Here is a 22,704-nt window from a genome sequence, read left to right as displayed (position 1 = left end):
CATGCAAACAAGGACAGAGCGTGCATGCTTCTCGCCCAATGCACATAACACACATATCGTGTGTTTCGTCAGGTGTCAGATAACGCTGGCACGGAGGAACACAATGTCTAAAAGACTTAGCGCTAGTGCTAGCCATAATCACCTTATATAGACACACGTTCAAACAAACAGGTATCCGGAAGACAAGAAAGAGGATGACATATTTCACAGGTGCCCTTTTATACTCACGGTCGCACCGGTGATGACGTCATAGGCTGCCGCCTGCCAATGTCAAGTTCATTGTCATGTTTAGACTCATGCTTCAGACACTGGTAATGCCGGAGCCATTCCCCATAGAGACCCCTAGGGGGTGCAGCACGAGATCCCTTTTGAAAGGGAACATAATTTTAGCTGATGCAATATGACACTGGTGATTGTGACCCTTTGACGTTATGCTTTTTAACAATTGTTCATGTAAATCTAATGTAACAAATATTATTGCGACAGTAACTGTTTTATTTGTAACATGGATTAAAATGCGAAGAAAAAAATGTTTGAAAATGTGTTAGTTTCTCTTGTAAGGTGTCCAATCTTGTTCATGGAGGGCAGATTTTAACTCCAATCAGCTTCAACACACTTGCCTAAGTTTCCAGTGAGTCTGAAGATTTGATTAGCTGGTTTCAGGTGTGTTTAATAAGGGTTGGAGCTCAACTCTGCAGGACAGTGGAGCAGGTTTGGACACCCCTGGTTTAGAAATTGCCAAGTGGGATTCGAACCTGCGTAACCAGCATGGGAGGCGGGCGCGCTAACAAGGACACTAAAGGATTGGCTCCAGCATCCCCACGACCCTACAGAGGACAAGCAGTTTGGAGAATGGATGGATGGATATATAGTTGATCTTTATTTTAAATGAAAACAACAACGAGTGTGCAGTCAGGAATTTCAAGCCAGAGACTTATGACTCATACTGCAAACAGTTTTTTGAGAAAATGTAGAGAGAATAAAAAGCTTTAAAATATGGTTAAAGTTCAGTTGTTCCAATTATTCCATTTTTTTTTAAGCCTATTTGTTGTTGTTGGCATGAGGTTGGACGCATAACTGAGTCAGTGTATTTATTGTTGTTATAGGGCAGGGATGCCAGATATAGCCTGCGCTCGACTGATAGCGCTGGTGTTATTGTAAGGCCACAAGGCCATCTGATAAAGGTTTTCTGTGTGGATAAGGTCTATTTGGGATGGTGCTGAGCCAGGACTTTTAAACCTTCCTATGAAGTGTTGACATCAGGACCATTCACACATACATGCATCTAAAGAAACCACATGCATATAAGACCCAGCAAAGAAAAATAAACTTTTAAATGATGCCTCAACACAAGCCTAATACCTTATAGACTTACTTTAAAGGAGAGACCTCAGTTATGTATCAGTGTGTGTGTACCTACTTAGCCATATCTTTTAGTTTTCTGGATGTGGGTTAGAGTTAGAATTAGGGAGTAAGAATTTTTTATAAGTAGTTGTATCGGTTAACGTGTGTGTTTTGAGTGACAGGCACTTTATCTATGTAGAGATCAGAAGAGGGAAGCTGCTCAGCTGACCCACTCATGGGAAGTAGTACAAGGGCTAAAGTGTGAAATCACTTCTCGTTATCTCTGTTTGTGTGTGTGTGTGCGTGTGTGTGTGTGTGTTTGTGTGTGTGTGCAAGTTTGGCTATACTTCTGAGGGCCACATGTCCTTACTTATATAGTGAAATATTATGACAGCTGACTAGTGAGGACATATTACTGGTCCTTACTAGTTTAAAACGCTAATAATTCAGCCAAAACATGTCAAAAAGAGCCAAACACATTTACTCAAACTACAGCTGTGAGAACCAGCAAGCCATCTTTACCTCCATCTGAGTGTGAGAGAAACTCTAATTGTAAGAAGAGAATTATAAATGGAGAGTGAGAGAGAGGCAGTAGGGGAACAAGGTGCATGATGGGTGATATGACATGCTGTGGGAAATAAATGAGGAGAAATAGTCTAAGGTGTGATCTAAGAGGTAGAATCAACACAATTTGCTTCAGGGGAGAATAAAGTTTCTTAAATAATATTCAGAATTAAATTAAAGTCAAAAGAAACAGTTCACAGAAAACGAAAATCCTGTCATTATTCACCCACCCTCATGTCGTTCCAAACATGTATGACTCTCATCTGTGGAACACAAAAGAAGAATTTTTTAATAATCTACACCAGTGGATCTCAATTTTGGTCCCGACGTTTCAACGCTTTGCATATTTTGTCTCCTTTATCTGACACACTCAGTTCAGTTCTTGAAGCTCTCTCCTAATGAGCTGATGTTCTGAACCAGGTGTGTTCGATAAGAGAGATACAAAATGTGCAGAGCGGTCAGTCGCCAGGATCAGGATTGAGAACCACTGATCTGCACACAACTCTTCCTCATAGAGTGTCAGTTCAAAGCGACCACATCCGCCATTGTGTGTGTGTGTGTGTGTGTGTAAGCAAAGTGTGTAATTTTACTTTTTTTTCTCATTAGTACCCTAACCGGTCATGTATGACACACATAGACTTGTGAGAGATCAATTCCACATACACTGATGCACACCGACAGATGATGATTAACTTTTATTCAAACGCGTCTATCTCTGAATCAAAGCAGTTCACTCAATAAAGTCAGAGTCAATATTCAGTGTTTGATTTGTCTGTGTTTGAGTCTGTGTGTGCGCGGTGGCCTAAAATATCTGACTCTGACATTTTCTCACCAAAGCTAAACTCAGGTCGTATTTCCCAGGTCATCTATGAGATTTAGGAGAACAATGGGGAAGTTAAAACAATATATCACTCGCACTTTTCTCTCTCCGACGCCCTTTTTCTTTTCAAGCTCCTTCTGTCTATGCCCTCCTCATATATCACACCTCTCTCTCTCTCACTCATGCCTTGGCCTCCGATTTACAGGATGTGTGCTATTCCTAGTCTCTACACAAATGCTCATTAAAATGATAAACTATTGCAATAATCAGTGTTCCCCAGCATATTATGTGTTTTTGTATGTACAGTATGTGTGGTTGGCAAGGCTATGATAAGGTCAAGATAGGAACAAAATGAACAGACTTTAAAAAGGTCATTGATTTTCATGAGGAAATATTTAACTTAAATACATATGATTTGGAACATAATTGACTTTATTTTTATAATGTCAGTAGTATATGTAAACAAACTTCTCCATGTTGCCTGTACCCAGACATGGCCATTTACTACTTCTGACCTGTTTCCTTTGGCCTGCCTGCTGATTTTCGACCTGGTCCACCCTGGCTTCTAAGCCAGCACACTCCTTGGTTTGTCTCTGTCTGCTTGAGCACCAGCTTCACCATCCAGACTTCTACTGGAGCTCTGGTTTCCATGTCTGTTGACCACTACCTTAGTAAGGACTCCAAGTTGCCTGTTCTCTGGTCTGACCATTTTATTCCAAGTCTGCTGTTGACTGGCTGTGTCTGTAAATAGGGAACTACACTGTGGCAAGCCAAATTTCTCTTCTGCTCTCCTTTAAGGATTTTGAGGCTAAGGTAGTCAAGGTGTTTGGCCGATCAGTGTATGGGATGGAAGCAGCGCAACATCTGGTTTTGCTCCGCCATGGGGACCGCTCAGGTTCTGACTACTCAATCCAGTTTCGAACCCTGGCTGCTTCATGTGGCTGTGCGATGGGACCGGTTCCCACATGGTTCTCATAGATGATATCCAGGATGAGGTATCTGCCCATGAGCTCCCGATACAGTTTGATGACCTGGTAGACCTGGCCATCAGGGTGGATAATTCCACTGTCTTAACTGTGCTGCTCATTTGGCCTCATTTGGGGCTAGGGCGTGCTCAAATTTCATCTCTCAGCCCTCATCCTGTATCCTTGGTGGAACCTGAGCCCATGCAAGTTGGCCGGACCCATCTCACGGCTAAAGAGGACTGTGCCTTTACTGTGCCAGATCCATACACTTTGCTTCTACCTGTCCGTTAAAAGTCAATACTCGACAGTAGCCGGGGAAAACTCACATCAATGACCCCCACACCCTCTACTCTTCTCCCTGCCACTGTGAAGTGGGATAACTCATCTCACACTCTGTTCTGGTGGACTCTGGGGCTGAGGGCAACTTTATGGATGCCTCCTTGGCCACTCCTCTCTAGGCTCTTCTGACTGGAGCCTTTTCTGTCTTAGGCATTGTTTGGGTGCTTCTGTTGTGCTGAGACATCCCTAGCTACTGAAACTCAATGTGGAGATTGTGTGGACTTGAAATTCTATTCCTTCCTGGAGCCCTTTCTGTCTTTGGCATTGTTTGGGTGCTAACTTGTCTCTCGGCTCTGTGCTTTCTGTTCCACAGTAGCAGGAGGCAAATCCGTGTTGACCCAATCAAGGTTAGGGCCGTCTCTGACCTGTTGATTCTTACAAGGCGCTGCAGTGGTTCTTGGATTTGCTTATTTTTAGCCAGAACGCTGTAATCTTGCTGGCTTCCACCTCCACAAGGACTCCCTTTCTCTGGTCCTCTCAGCATCAGGCTGCCTTTCAGAGGCCTGTTTCTATTCTACCATTTTACCATTTACAGATCCTGAGTGGCACTTCATTGTGGAGGTCGATGCCTTGGAAGTTGGTGTTGGGGTGATCCTTTCCCAGTGAACCCTGGGGGATGGTAAAGTGCAACCTTGTTCCTATTACTCCCATCACCTGTTCCTGAATAGATAGTTCTTTGGGCGTTTCAGATTTAACTTATCTTACCATTAGGGCTCCAAAAATGTTAAGACAGATGCCATGTCCCACCAGTTCACTGGCCCAGACAACAGTCGTATTCCTGAACCTATCACCTGGCCTGAATGGATGGTGGCGGCTGTCATTTGGGACGTCGAGGTGGGGGTCAGGGAGGCCTTTCGGTCAGCTGAGGTGCCCATGTGGAGCCCAGAGAACCTATCATTTGTGCCTAAATTGATCCTGCCCTTCGGTGGAGCCACTTACCAAGGCTTGCCATCCAGGGGTGCACTTCCCTAAAGCATTGTTACCCAACTATGGTTGGTATGTTGGTAACAACGGAACTTGCGACCATAGTTGGCTTCAGGAAACGCAGCCCAGGATTGAGGAGGACATATCCATATGCCAGCAGTTTTGGTGGTCTTTCATTTCTCAAGAATTCTGTCAGTTTGTTGTTGCCTGCTCGGTCTGTGCCCAGAATATTTGCTAAGGAGACAGTACTGGTACAGGCAGTCTGAAGGTATATGTTGAAAGATACATCAGAAGTTATAAGATACAGTACAGATTACTGAAATGTATCATGATTCATGTAATCATTCAATCAGTGTTTCAAACGCCAAAAAAAAAAGTTGATATAAAAACTGCCTTGTGTAATTTAAATGTTTGTACAACTCAATTTGAGTGTTGATTATTAAATAAATGTTATGAATTAATTGAGTATTAAATAAACTTTATTTTCATTTTCATTGTTTTTCGGCCGAGTTCATCCTAAATTTTCATTTCAGTGCATCACTAGTATAGGCTAAATGTATTTACACAGGAATTACAATTGCAGGAAACATTTTTTTTTTTTTTTTTTTTTACAGTTCATTCCTAAACAATGTGCTTTATGTAAGAACATCTAAATCAACAGGTTCCATGCAAGTCAGAAATGTAGTTTAATCTGCATATAAACCTGATGAATCAAAGGAATTAATTTAATTTTGTGGGTTAGATAAAGTAGAAATAGATCTTGAAATTACTAATGCAGGTTAACAATTTTTTTCAGTGTATATTTTAGTGTGCCACCCTTAGGATTTTTACTGTCCCCCTCTGACCACCCCATTAAAAATGTCCTGGAGGCGCCACTAGTTCTGACCCTGTTGGGTCTTTTTCTGCCTTCTTCCCTTTTCTTTTTCTTACCTGCATTTGGGTTCTCTCTCTATTACTGACCTTGATACCACCAGGTCCCATTAGGCATTTATAGCTTTTTTTAGAGTGTTAACATGTATGTGAGGCACCAGTAAAGCCTTGGGGAGACTGGGATGGAGTGAGGGGTGTGTTTTAAGTGGGAAAAATGCAACAAGTTTTCAGGGCTAGGTTTTAATATGTATAACTAGCTGTTTATAAAAAACAGCAGAAGTTTATAAAACGTCCCTATTTTTATATAAGTGTGTGTTTTGTGTATGGGAGAGGTCTCTCGCCCTTATCTAGACTAGTGCTTCAGCCTGCATTTCCTGTCCCCCACAAACTGCTTCCTGTCCTTGGCGTAGAAGCACATACTGTCCGCCTTCAGACACACACACACACCCTGTCCCCCACAGACATAGACTCACACTTACGAATATACACACATACTGTCGCCAGGCAGGCCTTTGTGGGGAATTACACAATAGCACTGGCTCCTGAGTGCCGGGGGACTTTACATGAGTCAGACGGAAGCTGTATATGTGTCCGCACTCACCGCTTACACACACACACACACACACACACACAAATATGGCCTGTTGGTTCTTCACAAGTAAAATAGTTGATGTATTTCAATGCCAGTACGTAGGGCATTACCTATGTGCCAGAAAACAGAGACAATACAGGCGGAGTTGCAGTGATTCTGTCTTGATGAATCTGGAGTTTGCATTCTCTGTATGGAAGCTTGTTTCCGCCACTAAATAAAAAAAATAAAACAGGTAGTTGCGACTTTTTCAGAATTGCAAGATTTAAACTCGCATTTGTGAGTTATAAAGTCAGAATTGTGAGACATAAATTCTGTCCTAGCAATTCTGACTTTATAATTCGCAATTCTGACTTTATAATTTGCAATTCTGACTTTATAATTCGCAATCTTGACTTTATATCTCGCAATTCTGACTTTATAATTTGCAATTCTGACTTTATAATTCGCAATTCTGACTTTATAATTCGCAATCTTGACTTTATATCTCGCAATTCTGACTTTATAATTCGCAATTCTGACTTTATAACTCGCAATCTTGACTTTACATCTCGCAATTCTGACTTTATATCTCGCAATTCTCACTTTTTATCTCGCAATTCTGACTTTATAACTCGCAATTCTGACCTTATAACTCGCAATTCTGACTTTATAACTCGTAATTCTCACTTTATAACTCGCAATCTTGACTTTACATCTCGCAATTCTGACTTTATATCTCGCAATTCTCACTTTTTATCTCGCAATTCTGACTTTATAACTCGCAATTCTGACTTTATAACTCGCAATCTTGACTTTACATCTCGCAATTCTGACTTTATAACTCGCAATTCTCACTTTATAACTCGCAATCTTGACTTTACATCTCGCAATTCTGACTTTATATCTCGCAATTCTCACTTTTTATCTCGCAATTCTGACTTTATAACTCGCAATTCTGACTTTATAACTCGCAATTCTGACTTTATAACTCGTAATTCTCACTTTATAACTCGCAATCTTGACTTTACATCTCGCAATTCTGACTTTATAATTCGCAATTCTGACTTTATAATTCGCAATTCTGACTTTATAATTCGCAATTCTCACTTTATATCTCGCAATTCTGACTTTATAACTCGCAATTCTCACTTTATAACTCGCAATCTTGACTTTACATCTCGCAATTCTGACTTTATATCTCGCAATTCTCACTTTTTATCTCGCAATTCTGACTTTATAACTCGCAATTCTGACTTTATAACTCGTAATTCTCACTTTATAACTCGCAATCTTGACTTTACATCTCGCAATTCTGACTTTATAACTCGCAATTCTGACTTTATAACTCGTAATTCTCACTTTATAACTCGCAATCTTGACTTTACATCTCGCAATTCTGACTTTATAATTCGCAATTCTGACTTTATAATTCGCAATTCTGACTTTATAATTCACAATTCTGACTTTATATCTCGCAATTCTGACTTTATAACTCGCAATTCTCACTTTATAACTCGCAATCTTGACTTTACATCTCGCAATTCTGACTTTATATCTCGCAATTCTCACTTTTTATCTCGCAATTCTGACTTTATAATTTGCAATTCTGACTTTATAACTCATAATTCTCACTTTATAACTCGCAATCTTGACTTTACATCTCGCAATTCTGACTTTATAATTCGCAATTCTGACTTTATAATTCGCAATTCTGACTTTATAATTTGCAATTCTGACTTTATAACTCGTAATTCTCACTTTATAACTCGCAATCTTGACTTTACATCTCGCAATTCTGACTTTATAACTCGCAATTCTGACTTTATAACTCGTAATTCTCACTTTATAACTCGCAATCTTGACTTTACATCTCGCAATTCTGACTTTATAATTCGCAATTCTGACTTTATAATTCGCAATTCTGACTTTATATCTCGCAATTCTGACTTTATAACTCGCAATTCTCACTTTATAACTCGCAATCTTGACTTTACATCTCGCAATTCTGACTTTATATCTCGCAATTCTCACTTTTTATCTCGCAATTCTGACTTTATAACTCGTAATTCTCACTTTATAACTCGCAATCTTGACTTTACATCTCGCAATTCTGACTTTATAATTCGCAATTCTGACTTTATAATTTGCAATTCTGACTTTATAACTCGCAATCTTGACTTTACATCTCGCAATTCTGACTTTATAATTTGCAATTCTGACTTTATAATTCGCAATTCTGACTTTATAATTCACAATTCTGACTTTATAATTCACAATTCTGACTTTATAATTTGCAATTCTGACTTTATAATTCGCAATTCTGACTTTATAATTCGCAATCCTGACTTTATAATTTGCAATTCTGACTTTATAATTCGCAATCCTGACTTTATAATTTGCAATTCTGACTTTATAATTCGCAATCCTGACTTTATAATTTGCAATTCTGACTTTATAATTCGCAATCCTGACTTTATAATTTGCAATTCTGACTTTATATCTCGCAATTCTGACTTTATAACTCGTAATTCTCACCTTACATCTCACAATTCTGACCTTACATCACGAAATTCTGACTTTATAATTTGCAATTCTGACTTTATAATTCGCAATCCTGACTTTATAATTTGCAATTCTGACTTTATATCTCACAATTCTGACCTTACATCTCGCAATTCTGACTTTATAATTTGCAATTCTGACTTTATAATTCGCAATTCTGACTTTATAATTTGCAATTCTGACTTTATAATTCGCAATCCTGACTTTATAATTTGCAATTCTGACTTTATATCTCGCAATTCTGACTTTATAACTCGCAATTCTGACTTTATAACTCGCAATTCTTTTATATCTCGCAATTCTGACTTTATAACTCGCAATTCTGACTTTATAACTCGCAATTCTGACTTTATAACTCGCAATTCTTTTATATCTCGCAATTCTGACTTTATAACTCGCAATTCTGACTTTATAACTCGCAATTCTTTTATATCTCACAATTCTGACTTTATAACTCGCAATTCTGACTTTATAACTCGCAATTCTGACTTTATATCTCGCAATTCTGACTTTATAATTCGTAATTGTGAGTTTATATCTCGCAATAGCGAGAAAAAAAAGTTCGAATTGTGAGTTAAGTTGCAATTACCTTTTTTATTTTTTTATTTCATGGCGGACACAAGCTTCCATAGCTCTGACATACTACATTGATAAAGAGAGAAAATTAAAATGCTCTTCTGATAAGCCATTACAACACAAAGAGTAAAAAAATGTAAATCAAGGTGGGCAGAAAATAGGATGTGGTTTTGGTAAAGTTCCCGATTGCTCCCGTAACACTGCACACGAGAAGACAGGGACCTTTTAGTTCTCAAAACGTGAACATTCACAATTTACATGCATATTTTACAGCTTTCATTAATCCACATTAAGTCTTGCATTAGCCTATAGTGGTTTTACCACAGGGATCACTTTACTGTGGCAACAGCAATATTATCAGACCCCAATATTTAATAAATAGTTTGTTTTTAATATTAAAATAAATTAACCTTAAATTATAAATTGCATTAGATATGTTGAAACAAACCACTACACATTTTACGGATCACTAGCTGTTTTGTAACTAAAGCCAGTCGTTCAACAATCACAAGTTAAAGCCCAAAGTTTGAAACAGAACAACAACTTTATATTTACTGACTACAAAGGCATGAGAACGTGAGAGTAACTTCTACTTAATACACTGACTGTATACAAAGTAACACCTTTCTCTTCGCGCGCACTTATCAGTGTGACAATCCTTCACCTACTACTGTTTGCAAATTCAGGTCGGTTATATCTACTGGCAGGATATTAATCCTAAACCAAACGTTGCATTTGTCGTATCCGTATGGCAAACATTTAACCCTTAATATACGTGCCACGAGAAACGTTCAACCACTTAATATTATTTCTTGTCAAAAAGTGTATGCTTGCGGCTGAACTATTAAAAGTCTCGCACTTTTTATCATCATGACAAATAAAAACACATATAAACACATTCTTTTTAAGCGTAGGCCTCCTAGGAAGAAGATAAAAGTGTTTCTAATGCTTCAGTAAAAGTTAAATTATATGCAGTGTATTTTGATCATTAATAAACACTCGCAAACAAAAGTTGTCAAAGTGTTGTGGTTATTCACTTTTTGTGTGTTACATGCGTTATATTTCTCAAAATGTTGCCCTCCCGAAAACAAAAATGTATCGCGTCTCCCGGGGGATGAAACGCCGTGCGCGCGGATTCCTTCACACCTTCCGCGGCGCGGTCCGCCCACAGGTCGCCATTGGTGGCTTCTGAGTTTAAAGCTGCCTGAAACCTCTCTGTGCACTTCTGACCTTACTGTTGAACATACTGTATGCACTCAACACAAGGAAACTAAGCAGAGGACATTTATTAAAGGAAGTTTCCAAGCCACCCAGAGGCTAGTTTCATCGGTGATCACCAAAGACACGCGCGCGCTGCGTGTAGGAGATGAGCAGTCCCGATGCGGGTTACGCCAGTGACGACCCGAGCCAGACCCGAGGCACCAGCTCAGTCATGATGCCTGGCGAGAGGCAGTGCGCGTGGGTGGACCCGCTCAGTCCGCTCTCTGACTCCAAAGCAAAGCACGAGACTCCCGGGCGCGCGAAGACCGAGCCGCGCATCCGCAGGCCGATGAACGCGTTCATGGTGTGGGCGAAAGATGAGCGCAAGAGGCTCGCGCAGCAAAACCCGGACCTGCACAACGCAGAGCTGAGTAAAATGCTAGGTGAGTAGAGAAATTTGCATTATTTATTTATTTATTTTTACTAAAAAGCGATAGAATCATTAAATCATCAGGAAAAAAAAAAATTCAAATAACTATTATTCAAATCAAAATAATCACCTTTGAATCTTTGTTTAAGTCATTGTTACTGCCAGACCGGATTGTTTTAAAAGTCAAATTGGGGTTTATAAATAGAGATGTAAAATATAGTTTTGTGAGAAATATGCATATTGACATCAAATTAAAACAAGAACTGGAGTTTACGCAGACCTGCCATTACACGTGGAAGTTAGTAGATCCAAAAGTCGACTTTTATGTCATATATTAATATAATTCAGCATAAATGCGTAAAGTGAGAGACAGCCTACAGCTTTCATTCATTTGTGTAAAATGTTTATCTTATTTTCTGAAACTATTTGCAACAGTTTTACACTTTTTTATTATTACTTGCATTTTTACCGGAAACATTTTTGGTGACACTTTATTTTAACGTGACGTAGTTACACGTTACTGTATGTACTTACTATAGTATTAACAGTAAATTATGCGTAATTACAAGTAATTAACCCTAAACCAAACCCTAACCGTAACTCAATAGTAAGTGCATGTAGTTAATTAATATTACTCAGTACTTAATGTAACTACATCACCTTAAAATAAAGTAACCACATTTTCATATTTTTTAAGCTGTGAATCTATACAGTGCCAAATAAGTTAAACCAATTATGAATAATCAATGTTGACAGTGAACCACGCATAGCTTTGCAATATGCATTTCTATTTTTTATTATGACACAAATTTACTGCTCCAAAAAAAAAAATTTTTTATATTTTATGTACTGTTGCTTTATAATAATGCAATTTGCAGGTAGAATCAAATTATTTATCAGTAAGTTTAATAAGAAACAATTAAAGACACACATTCTGGAACTGTATTTTTATTCTGATCTTTGTGTGTGGATATTTTGCTTCATTTGTTCGGCTAAACATTCTAAAAAATAATTGTAAAAAACTAAAATTTACACAGTAAAATACAGTTTTCCATTAAAACAGTAATATACCATAAAAACAATGCATTCTGGGTAATATTTGTCATTAAAAAAAAAAAAAAAAAAGAGGCCAACCCGATCTCACGGCAATTCATACGTATTTTACGAGGTGGCTAATTTGTATGACCTCACTCATAAATTTTTTGCTAAATCGTACGTATTTTACAAGTTGTCAAATTCATATGAATTTGTACGAATGACCTACCCCTAACTCCGCCCCTAAACCTACCCGTCACTGGGGTTTAGACAAATCGTACAAATTAGCCACCTTGTAAAATATGTACGAATTGCTCGTGAGATAGCGCTGAAGAGGCCTATAGGCTACTTTCTTAAAAAACAACAAATAATATTACCCAGAATGCATTGTAATATACAGAATATACTGTAAAAACAAAGCATTCTGGGTAATATTTGTCGTTTTTGAGAAAGTATCCTATAGGTTACTTTCTCGAAAACGACAAATAATATTACCCAGAATGCACTGTAATACACAGAAGTAATATATCGTAAAAACAATGCATTCTGGGTAATATTTGTCATTTTAAGAAAAGAAGCCAACCCAATTTCACGGCAATTCATACATATTTTACGAGGTGGCTAACTCGTACGATTCTGTATGTTTTTTGCTAAATCGTACGTATTTTACGAGTTGCAAAATTTGTATGAATTCGTACGAATGACCTACCCCTAACCCCGCCCCTAAACCTACCCGTCACTGGGGTTTATAAACACGTACGATAGCGATGAAGAGGCCTATAGGCTACTTTCTCGAAAACGACAAATAATATTACCCAGAATGCATTGTTTATACGGTATATTACTGTTTCAATGGAAGAACAGTATTTCACTGTGTAAATTTGTTTAGTTTTTTAACAGTTGTTTTTTAAAGTGAAGAGCTGTCAGATATTATTAATTAAAATGCTCAAGTCTCTTAAATGCATTATATTAAATCCACTTTCCTATCATCTCCAGGTAAGTCATGGAAAGCTTTACCAATGGTGGACAAACGTCCGTTTGTGGAGGAGGCCGAACGCCTGCGAGCGAAACATATGCAAGACCACCCGAACTACAAATACCGGCCACGGCGTCGCAAACAGGTGAAGCGAACGAAGCGCCTGGACTCCGGCTTTCTGCTGTCAGGGCTGGGCGACGCGCAGACGCTCCTGGGCATGGAGAGTGTGGGTTATTCAGGACTGCCTCCGTACTGCGAGAGCCAGCCGTCGTTCGAGCCCTACAGCCTGCCGACACCCGACCCGTCTCCGATGGACGCCGGGGCCACGGGGTTTTCTGGCCATCTTCAGGACAGTCACCAGCAGTCATCATGCAGATACCATCACCAGTTTCAGGAACACGGCATGACTTACACACACACTGATCCCAACCAAACGCAGCTCAATCTCAATCAGCAGCTTTTTAATGAGAGTCACAATAACTCCATCTCTCACAGCATTTTTAACAGAAGCCATCAAGCTTTCCCTTCAACTTTAGACATCTTCTCCAACTCTCAGCCGAAGCGTCCCTATGAGGAATCTTCCTTTCATCCACACAAACACACCCTGACTGATCCACACTCGCAGGCCGGTGCCGGTCAGATGGTGGATGAGGTGGAGTTTGATCAGTGTCTGATTTACGGGGTCCCTCAGGCACCTCTGCAGGGGTCCGAGCTCATCTCCACCGTACTGTCTGACGCCAGCAACGCCGTGTACTACTGCAGCTACAGTAACTCCTGAGCAGACTGGACACTCTTTTTGATAAAACCTGAATCTGAACTTGATTAATCACACTGATTATTTTTAGCTTTCAATCAATGACTTGTCTAATTACACACAGAGGCCCTTCAATTGTTTTCAAACTTGTTTCAGTAGCTGAACCCATTAAAATGGCAGAGTTTTGTTCGATTGTTAGCTTTGGGGTCGTCTATATACTGTTAGCAGTTACACTTTCAAAATTTACAATCTTTCTCTTTCTGTAAAGCACGACAGAAATACTCATGACTCACAGGGCCAATAAAAATTCTGGTGCAAAAATCTCTAGAAAGAATATGTTTTTCCTCCAACGACTAGTAAATGCAAGCAGCAAATATTGTCAGTGTAAAATGAACTGTACAGTGGGTTAAAAACAACCCAAGTTGGGTTAAAAATGGACGAACCCAGCGATTGGGTTAAATGTTGATCAACCTGCTGGGTAGTTTTATTTAACTCAAATATTGTTTAAAAATTACTGTAATGCTTAAAATGAACCCAAAATATGTTGAAGATTAACATTTATTAATAAGTTTAATGAATAATTAAGCAATAAATATTTATTAAATTGCTTATTAATAAATGTTCACCTTTTGTTGCCTCTAGTAATTATGTCTGATTTTTAATTTCCAACATATTTTGGGTTCATTTTAAGACGGCAAAACAGTCATTTTTAAACAATAGTTGGGTTTAATAAAACAGGTTGGTCAAACATTTAACAATTTATCGCTGGGTTTGTCCATTTTCAACCCAACTTGGGTTGTTTTTAACCCAGCATTTTTTAGAGTGTACAGTAATACCCTTTCAGAGTCACTTTCTGTTAATTATTTTATTTTTTTATTTTATCATTATTGTTTTTTGTTGTTGCATTTTTTTTTAAATAAAAAGGAAAGCACAATATTGTGTTTGTCGCTTTGTTCACGTTAATTCCCTCTTGACCGCGTCACTCTTCACTGCTGATTTCTGTACTGTATTCAATCTATAAATAAGCTCAACCTTCTATTGTGTGTAAATGTGTGCATGTTCATGCTCGTGTTAGAACCGGTTCACACAGAATTTTCCATTGTTTCTCAATGTGAACGCGCTAGACGGCTCGCGTCTGTTGCGGCGTCTCGTGTTAAAATGAGTTCAACTTTTAAAGACCTCACTGCTCTTTTGGCACAGATGATTTAAGTGTGCTGATAATCTGTGAACCTTTACTAAACAGAGATCTTTATTAACTCTAGCACGCATGTGAGCGAACAGATTCAGAGTACGCAGGCACAATAAAGTCGAAAAACAGGAACTGTGAAAGCAACATGCACTGACTCACATAAACAGCAAATAGGAAAATGTTAATGCTTAGAAGACTTAATGGAGTTATCAATCATGTTTCATGCAAGTATCAAATGTTCCTTATGAACTTTCTTTTTTATATTTAAATTGACTTTTGATTACAGATTTACTCTGACCTGAGCACAGTTTGAGGTCTCTTATAGTGGGAGCGTGTGAGATTACAAATAAATCTTAGCAGACTTTCGCTTAATATCTGGGAAGAACATTTGAGACATTAATGAATTTTATTTTTATATGGGTGGGACACAGTTGAGTGTGTTTAATAAATAACATTTTGTGTTTGAGAGGAAGACAATCGTTGGAGCAGATCACACACACACACACACACACTCACTCACATACACTCACAAAAACACACACTCTCTCGCTCACACACACACACTCTCACACACTCGCTCACACACTTTCACACACACACACACACACACACACACACACACACACACACACACACACATATATCCTTGTTTATACTACTTTATCTACTAAGATAGTAAGATGAGGAATTTACGACATTGTGGGGTCCTTTAGTCGTCTTAAAAGTCATATATAAGAATGTTTGACAAAATCTTAAAAGTCACTATAGTATGGCTCTTCCCTACACTACACCTAAACCAACCCGTCACAGGAACCTAACATAATTTTAACATTCATATATATATATATATATATATATATATATAAATAGGTTCCTGTTCAGATGATAGTAAATGGAGTCAACAATTAGTCTCATATAAAAGATTATGTCCTTGTGGGGTCCAATTAAAGGACCCTGCAAAGTCAAACATTCCGTATCTTGCGTACTTTATGGGGTCTTCACACACACACACACACACACACACACACACACACACGCACACAGGTTTGTTTTGCTATCAAAGTGAGGACTCTCCATAGGCGTAATGGTTTTTATACTGTACAAGCTGTACATTCTCTCCCCCTACATTACCCCTAAACCTACCCATCACAGGAAACTGTCTGCATTTTTACATTTTTAATAAAACATTGTTTAGGATGTTTTTAAAGCTATTTTAAATATGAGGACTCATGAAATGTCCTCATATTTCATGTTTATGTCATAATACCAGTGTAATACCCATGTCATTATACAAATTTGTTTCCTCATAAATCACTAAAACAAGCACACACACACACACACACACACACACACACACACACACACACACACACTTCTGTGCATTTACTGTAACTTTCATCCAAGCTTTGAGGCAGAGAAGCACAATGTGTATGAGAAGCAGCTGCAATCTATGGGACGTCTCCTGTTTGAATATGCCTTTATGTGTGTGTGTGTGTCGATGTGACAGGATTTTATAATCCTTGAAAAATGTGTCTCCTCCCTGGCCTTATCACTTTCATAAGCACGGCTTTCCCAATCCCAGTCCAGTTGTGCTGCTGCTAAATATAGACTCACGCTGCAGTAGCTCTACACAGTGACACAATAAGCTATTTTTTCCACTGATTTGACCCTTAGATGTATAAATATAACTGACACACATGGATTCTTTTGCTACTTGTGTGTTAGTGAAGTAAACCTCTAAATGTAGCTGATTGTAACAGGAATACTGACTAAGTGTGTGTAAAGTAACTGTGTGTTGATACAGGTCTGTTTGTGTGTTTGTTTGTAAATGAATGTGTGTGTAAATGAGTTTCAAACACGCGTCTCAGAGAAGCTTCACACCAATGTTCCTGTTTATCGTACAAGTTCCACATTTGCACCTGCAGAAAAGCAAGATACATACAAGTGTAAAAAAAAGTGTTAATTTTTTTCTTTTCATTACTTTTGTGTTAGTATTCACCTAACAGCGGTCTATTTATTTAGTGCTTTATTCAGTCAGATTCCTTCAAAGCAGCTTTACAGTAATAAACAGGAAAAACAGCATCAGTGTTGCAAAGTTCTTCATGTCAGGAATCAGTTGTTTCAATTCTAATTACAACTTCAATTAAAGCTGCAAGCAGCGATGAAAGGGCCCTCGCACCCGGAAAACAGTGAACAGTGGGTGACATGCATGTAAGCGAGTAAATACAGGAGAAATATGGCAAAGTCATTTCGACGCGCCACACTTCCTGCTGCCAACAGGTGGCGCTTTGACTATAACTGAATATTGTCATGTAGATGTGTTCAGCGCAGGACTCTTATCAAACATATGAAGTTTGGGACAGATCGGACATTGTATGCCTGAGTTACAACAACTTCCTGTTTCATGGAGAATCATCAAATTTTGTCAGGCCGCCACGGACACGCCCTCCAACGAAAACTAAAGATCTTCACAATTTAACATCGCAAAGCCCTTTAGATTAGACTGACCAAATATGATGTTTATCTGATTAAAGCTCTAGGAGGAGTTTGTTAAAGTTCAACGTTTATCAAATTCAAAAATATCTGACTTCCTGTTGGTTTTCAGATTTTGCACCCATTGATTTTTGTAGGTATTGGGCTGTTAGATCTGTCTACTGAATTTCATACTTGTACATGAAACATAGCGCAAAAGGCGCTTGATTGAAATTTTGTAGGTGGCCCTATTGAGCCATTTTGCCACACCTAATTCTGAAACCCATATGAAATGTAAATTTTCACCACTTCTGATGCGTGTGCAAAGTTTCATGAGTTTTCGAGCATGTTTAGGCCCTCAGAAATGCGATTCATTTCGGAGAAGAAGAAGAATTGACTGAGCAATTACAATAGGGTCCTAATTTGAACTATAAAGTCCTCCCCTACGTGATAAACACTTTACTCCCACTAATAAATACCCGTTAGGCTCTTTATTTCCACTTTTAGAATATTTTCTTAATTTTTATTTAAAATAAACTCCGCTCTGAGCTGATATGCGACGGGAAAAGAGTTCGGTAAAAGGTGATCCTGTTATCAGGTTTCTTCTGTCATTTTGTCTGGATCAATCAGGCTGATGGTGGGCGGAGTTACTGTAAACAGCATCGACTTGCACTTGGTGTAAATAGACACTTCATTAGTGGCCAATTGCTAGTAAAACCATTTAAATGGTATTTCGCAAGTTAGTCACTAATTATCACTTATCTCACTTTCCACATCCCTCTATGATTTACCAACGAGGATAACATTACGACCACCTTCCTAATATTGTGTTGGCCCCCCTTTTGCTGCCAAAACAGCCCTGACCCGTCGAGGCATGGACTCCACTAGACCCCTGAAGGTGTGCTGTGGTATCTGCTCCAAGATGTTAGCAGCAGATCCTTTAAGTCCTGTAAGTTGCGAGGTGGAGCCTCCATGGATCGGACTTGTTTGTTCAGCACATCTTACAGATGCTCGATTGGATTGAGATCTGGGGAATTTGGAGGCCAAGTCAACACCTCAAACTCATTGTTGTGCTCCTCAAACCATTCCTGAACCATTTCTGCTTTGTGGCAGGACGCATTATCCTGCTGAAAGAGGCCACAGCCACCAGGGAATACCGTTTCCATGAAAGGGTGTACATGGTCTCAACAATGCTTAGATAGGTGGTACGTGTCAAAGTAACATCCACATGGATGGCAGGACCCAAGGTTTCCCAGCAGAACATTGCCCAAAACATCACACTGCCTCCGCCGGCTTGCCTTCTTCCCATAGTGCATCCTGGTGCCATGTGTTCCCCAGGTAAGAGACGCACACGCACCCGACCATCCACGTGATGTAAAAGAAAACGTGATTCTTCAGACCAGGCCACCTTCTTCCATTGCTCCGTGGTCCAGTTCTGATGCTCACGTGTCCACTGTTGGCTCTTTCGGCAGTGGACAGGGGTCAGCATGGGCACCCTGACTGGTCTGCAGCTATGCAAACTGTGATGCACTGTGTATTCTGACACCTTTCTATCAGAACCAGCATTAACTTCTTGAGCAATTTGAGCTACAGTAGCTCATCTCCCACACAGGCCAGCCATCAATGAGTCTTGGCCGCCCATGACCCTGTCGCCGGTTCACCACTGTTCCTTCCTTGGAGCACTTTTGATAGATACTGACCACTGCAGACCGGGAACACCCCACAAGAGCTGCAGTTTTGGAGATGCTCTGACCCAGTCGTCTAGCCATCACAATTTGGCCCTTGTCAAACTCGCTCAATCCTTACGCTTGCCCATTTTTCCTGCTTCTAACACATCAACTTTGAGGACAAAATGTTCACTTGCTGCCTAATATATCCACCCACTAACAGGAGCCGTGATGAAGAGATGATCAGTGTTATTCACTTAACACCAATCACAGTGCAGTGTTTTAGGGCGTATGAAAATAGTTTTTTCATAGACAAGACTTTAAGACATGTGAAATCTATACAGACTTGTCATTTATAATGATTCATCTTTTGAACACCTGACAATCTACATCTTCTCAGGTTAAACATGACATTTCACACATTGCCTTTAGGGTGCGCTCTTGTGCTTTTTTTAATAATTAGTAAAGGATGTGTAGTTGGAGTATTCTGAGCTATCTCAGCTTTGTCACTTTTTATTTGTGCATGTGTGTTATGAAAATAACCAATTCTGCCAACACCAGTGCTGGTCTGTGTAAGGAAGAAAAAAGGGATGGGATGTTGCTTCTAAACATTTTTATTGTGTTTTACTGTGTTATAACACACAGGCTGTTTTGGCTTTGTGTCATCTATGCATGTACATTTGTGTGTCCACATTTTAGGCCCCGGCACAGACATATCAAACTAATTCTATGTTTATCCCAAACATGTCTTGGATAGTTTCCCGGCATAAGCATGTTCGCTCTGGGATCTGAAGCCGGCGCCTAGACTACTGCAAAGGGTTAAATATAGAGACGCACATTCCAGCCAGATATCTCAGATGAGAGATGGCAGTAAGAATCCATGCTGGATAAACAATAAGTGAGCCACTGCTGCAGAGATTGTAATTAAAGGGTGTTATATTAAGTATAATTGTGTCACTTAGGGTGTGTAAACACGTGGCAGGATGGTGCGGCTCATTTGAATAAGTGTGAATGCTGGTGTGCACCAAACAAGCGGATTGAGACCCCTGAAAAAGTGGGTCTCGCTCCATTCTTGTGCGATTCGAATTAAATATGAACGCAACATGGACCGAAGACATCTAAACTAATCAAAAACAGGATGTGATGTCAGAAGACGCGACACTAAAAAGCACAGAATGCTCAAGAACACCTGGTTCTTCTCGTCATCGTCGCGTTGTCGCCCGCTACAGTTCGGTACAGGCGTCAGAACCGCGTCTCCTCAGCAGATCTGTGTTTGTGTGTAACGGAGGAATTTCTGCTGCTGTTTTGACTCCTTCACACATTTTATAACCCAGGTGAAAAAAGTGCACTAAAATACACTTAATTTCAGTACACTTAGTACACTTCCATAGTGTACTTTTTCACGCACTAATTTTGTACTTAATATACTAAAAATTCTTCTTTACTTCTTGAGATAATCTTAAGAACATCAGTGTACTCAAATGTGCTATTTTGAGACACCATGAATATGAACTAAAATGTGCTTTTAACATACTATCTCTGTATTAAGTGTACTTGTAGTTCACTTGAACCCATCCTTCATACACTTTTAAATATACTTATCAGACAGAAAATAGATGTATGAATTATTTAAAATATAAGAATAATATATAATAAATATATACAAAATGTATTTATAATGTATTGCACACATAAATGTATTGTAACTATAAATATTCCCTTTATATGATGTAGTTAAGTATATGTTAATGGTGTTTTACTTGTAATTAATACATTTCCACTGTATTTTTCATGAAAATCCATTAAAATAAAACTTAGTGACAGTATATATAAAAATCCATTAAAATTGTATGTAAAGCGTTCATAGCACACTTTTAAGTAATGTACTTATAAAACACTATTTGGTTTACTTTATCTGACTACAATTTAAGTGTTAGTGCTAATTGGTGCACTTATATTAAGTGTACTTAAGTACCACAGTTGGGAAAATGTACTTATAACAGTATATCAGGAATATATTTTTAATAAAATCTATTTAATTTAAACTTTAAAAAAATGACAGTGTGAACGCTAGCAAACCAGGACTGAATGTATTATTTTCTTTTTTATAATAACACTCTATACGAGTTATACGAATTTCAAACTTGTTTTTTTTTTTTTCATTGCATGTCATTGATAAGATATTAATACATATACTGATAGGTCTTTTTTCTTACATAAGACAAGCCAAGAAACAAGGTGGGCTAGGGTGATGGTGCCTAAATTGAGACTCCTGGTGTCTATAATAGATCAACAGGCTAGATAAGAGCGAGTACAGCGGAGCTCACACGCAGCCCAGCCCTGCTGGTGAGATTACAAGTGAGCAAAGATTAAGCAAATGAAGTCTGAAGCAGTCGCTCAAAATAACTTCCAGTCTCCACGGAAGGGCTTTTCTGTACAGCATATGACAGCGCTTATGCGTGACAAAATGTTCACATTAACTTAAATCCTGCTCAAAATGAGGAACACAGTGAGTATTTTACAACATTTATGACTGTACATTTAATGTAGTGTTTTTGAGTCTTGTGAAGCGTTTGCTTGAACTGCTTTGTTGTTACCGGGCAAATCTTACACGGTTAAAGCTGTATTCAGAGCATTAAGGGACAGAAAAGATCTGAAAGTCACGTTTTATAAACATTGCGTATGACAAAATTTAAAAAAAAATTTCAATTACTATATTTTAATAGTTTACCTTTTAAAGAATGCTGTTTCCACATAAATTCAACAGAAGTTGTGTGTAATAGTATTGTTTACTGTTCAATCATTATTATTACTATTATTTTTAAATGGTTAAAGAAAGATTATTATATAATCCATGAAAAAACACTTATTCCTCGCTAAATGAGACAGAGCCTCACCGATAATAATGTAGTGGTTTTAACTAGATAAATTGGCTGATTATTTGAGCGTGTCTCTGACTGGAACAATTCTAGTGATGGTTTAATCCGGACCTGTTGAACAGTAAACAACACCTGCCATTAAAGGTGATGTACAGCCTGAAACCTGTACGAATCCACAAAAACAGGCTTGAACAACTGAATTTACTGCACATTAAGTATAGCTATAATAGATTTAATGGTGGTTAAAGAATATGCAATCACGAAGCTTATTTGTAATGTGGTTAAAAAAATACGATCCAATATTATCTCAAATATTATAACAAATCTGATGAAAGGATATCAGCATATGTTCTGTTTTGGATGCTGGACCAAGGGCTGTAGCAAAGACATAAAAAGACATAAAATACATTTCTAACACAGGCTCATAGAAAAACTTACCTCTACTTACATTTTTGCAAAACGCAAAAAAACAAAAAACAAACAACGACAACAAAAAACTGCAGTTTCCAACAGAAATGAACACTAGAGGCAGTAAAACAGCATGCAATTTTAACCCTTTTCATACAA

At 38.5% G+C, this 22,704-nt stretch overlaps 1 protein-coding gene across 1 annotated transcript; it reads left to right on the top strand.

Moving 5' to 3' along the window:
* The first annotated feature begins 10,720 nt into the window (after positions 1-10,720).
* sox17 (SRY-box transcription factor 17) lies at positions 10,721-14,864 on the top strand. The gene is made up of 2 exons (XM_051901419.1): positions 10,721-11,178; positions 13,197-14,864. The coding sequence occupies exons 1-2, from the start codon at positions 10,902-10,904 to the stop codon at positions 13,952-13,954; spliced, it is 1,035 nt and encodes a 344-aa protein (XP_051757379.1). The 5' UTR covers positions 10,721-10,901; the 3' UTR covers positions 13,955-14,864.
* Positions 14,865-22,704: the final 7,840 nt, after the last annotated feature.

Source organism: Ctenopharyngodon idella, chromosome 7 (assembly GCF_019924925.1).
Source record: "Ctenopharyngodon idella isolate HZGC_01 chromosome 7, HZGC01, whole genome shotgun sequence".
Lineage (NCBI taxonomy): Eukaryota > Metazoa > Chordata > Actinopteri > Cypriniformes > Xenocyprididae > Ctenopharyngodon > Ctenopharyngodon idella.
Note: the sequence above shows the minus strand (reverse complement) of the source record. Positions and strands in the feature narration are given on the sequence as shown.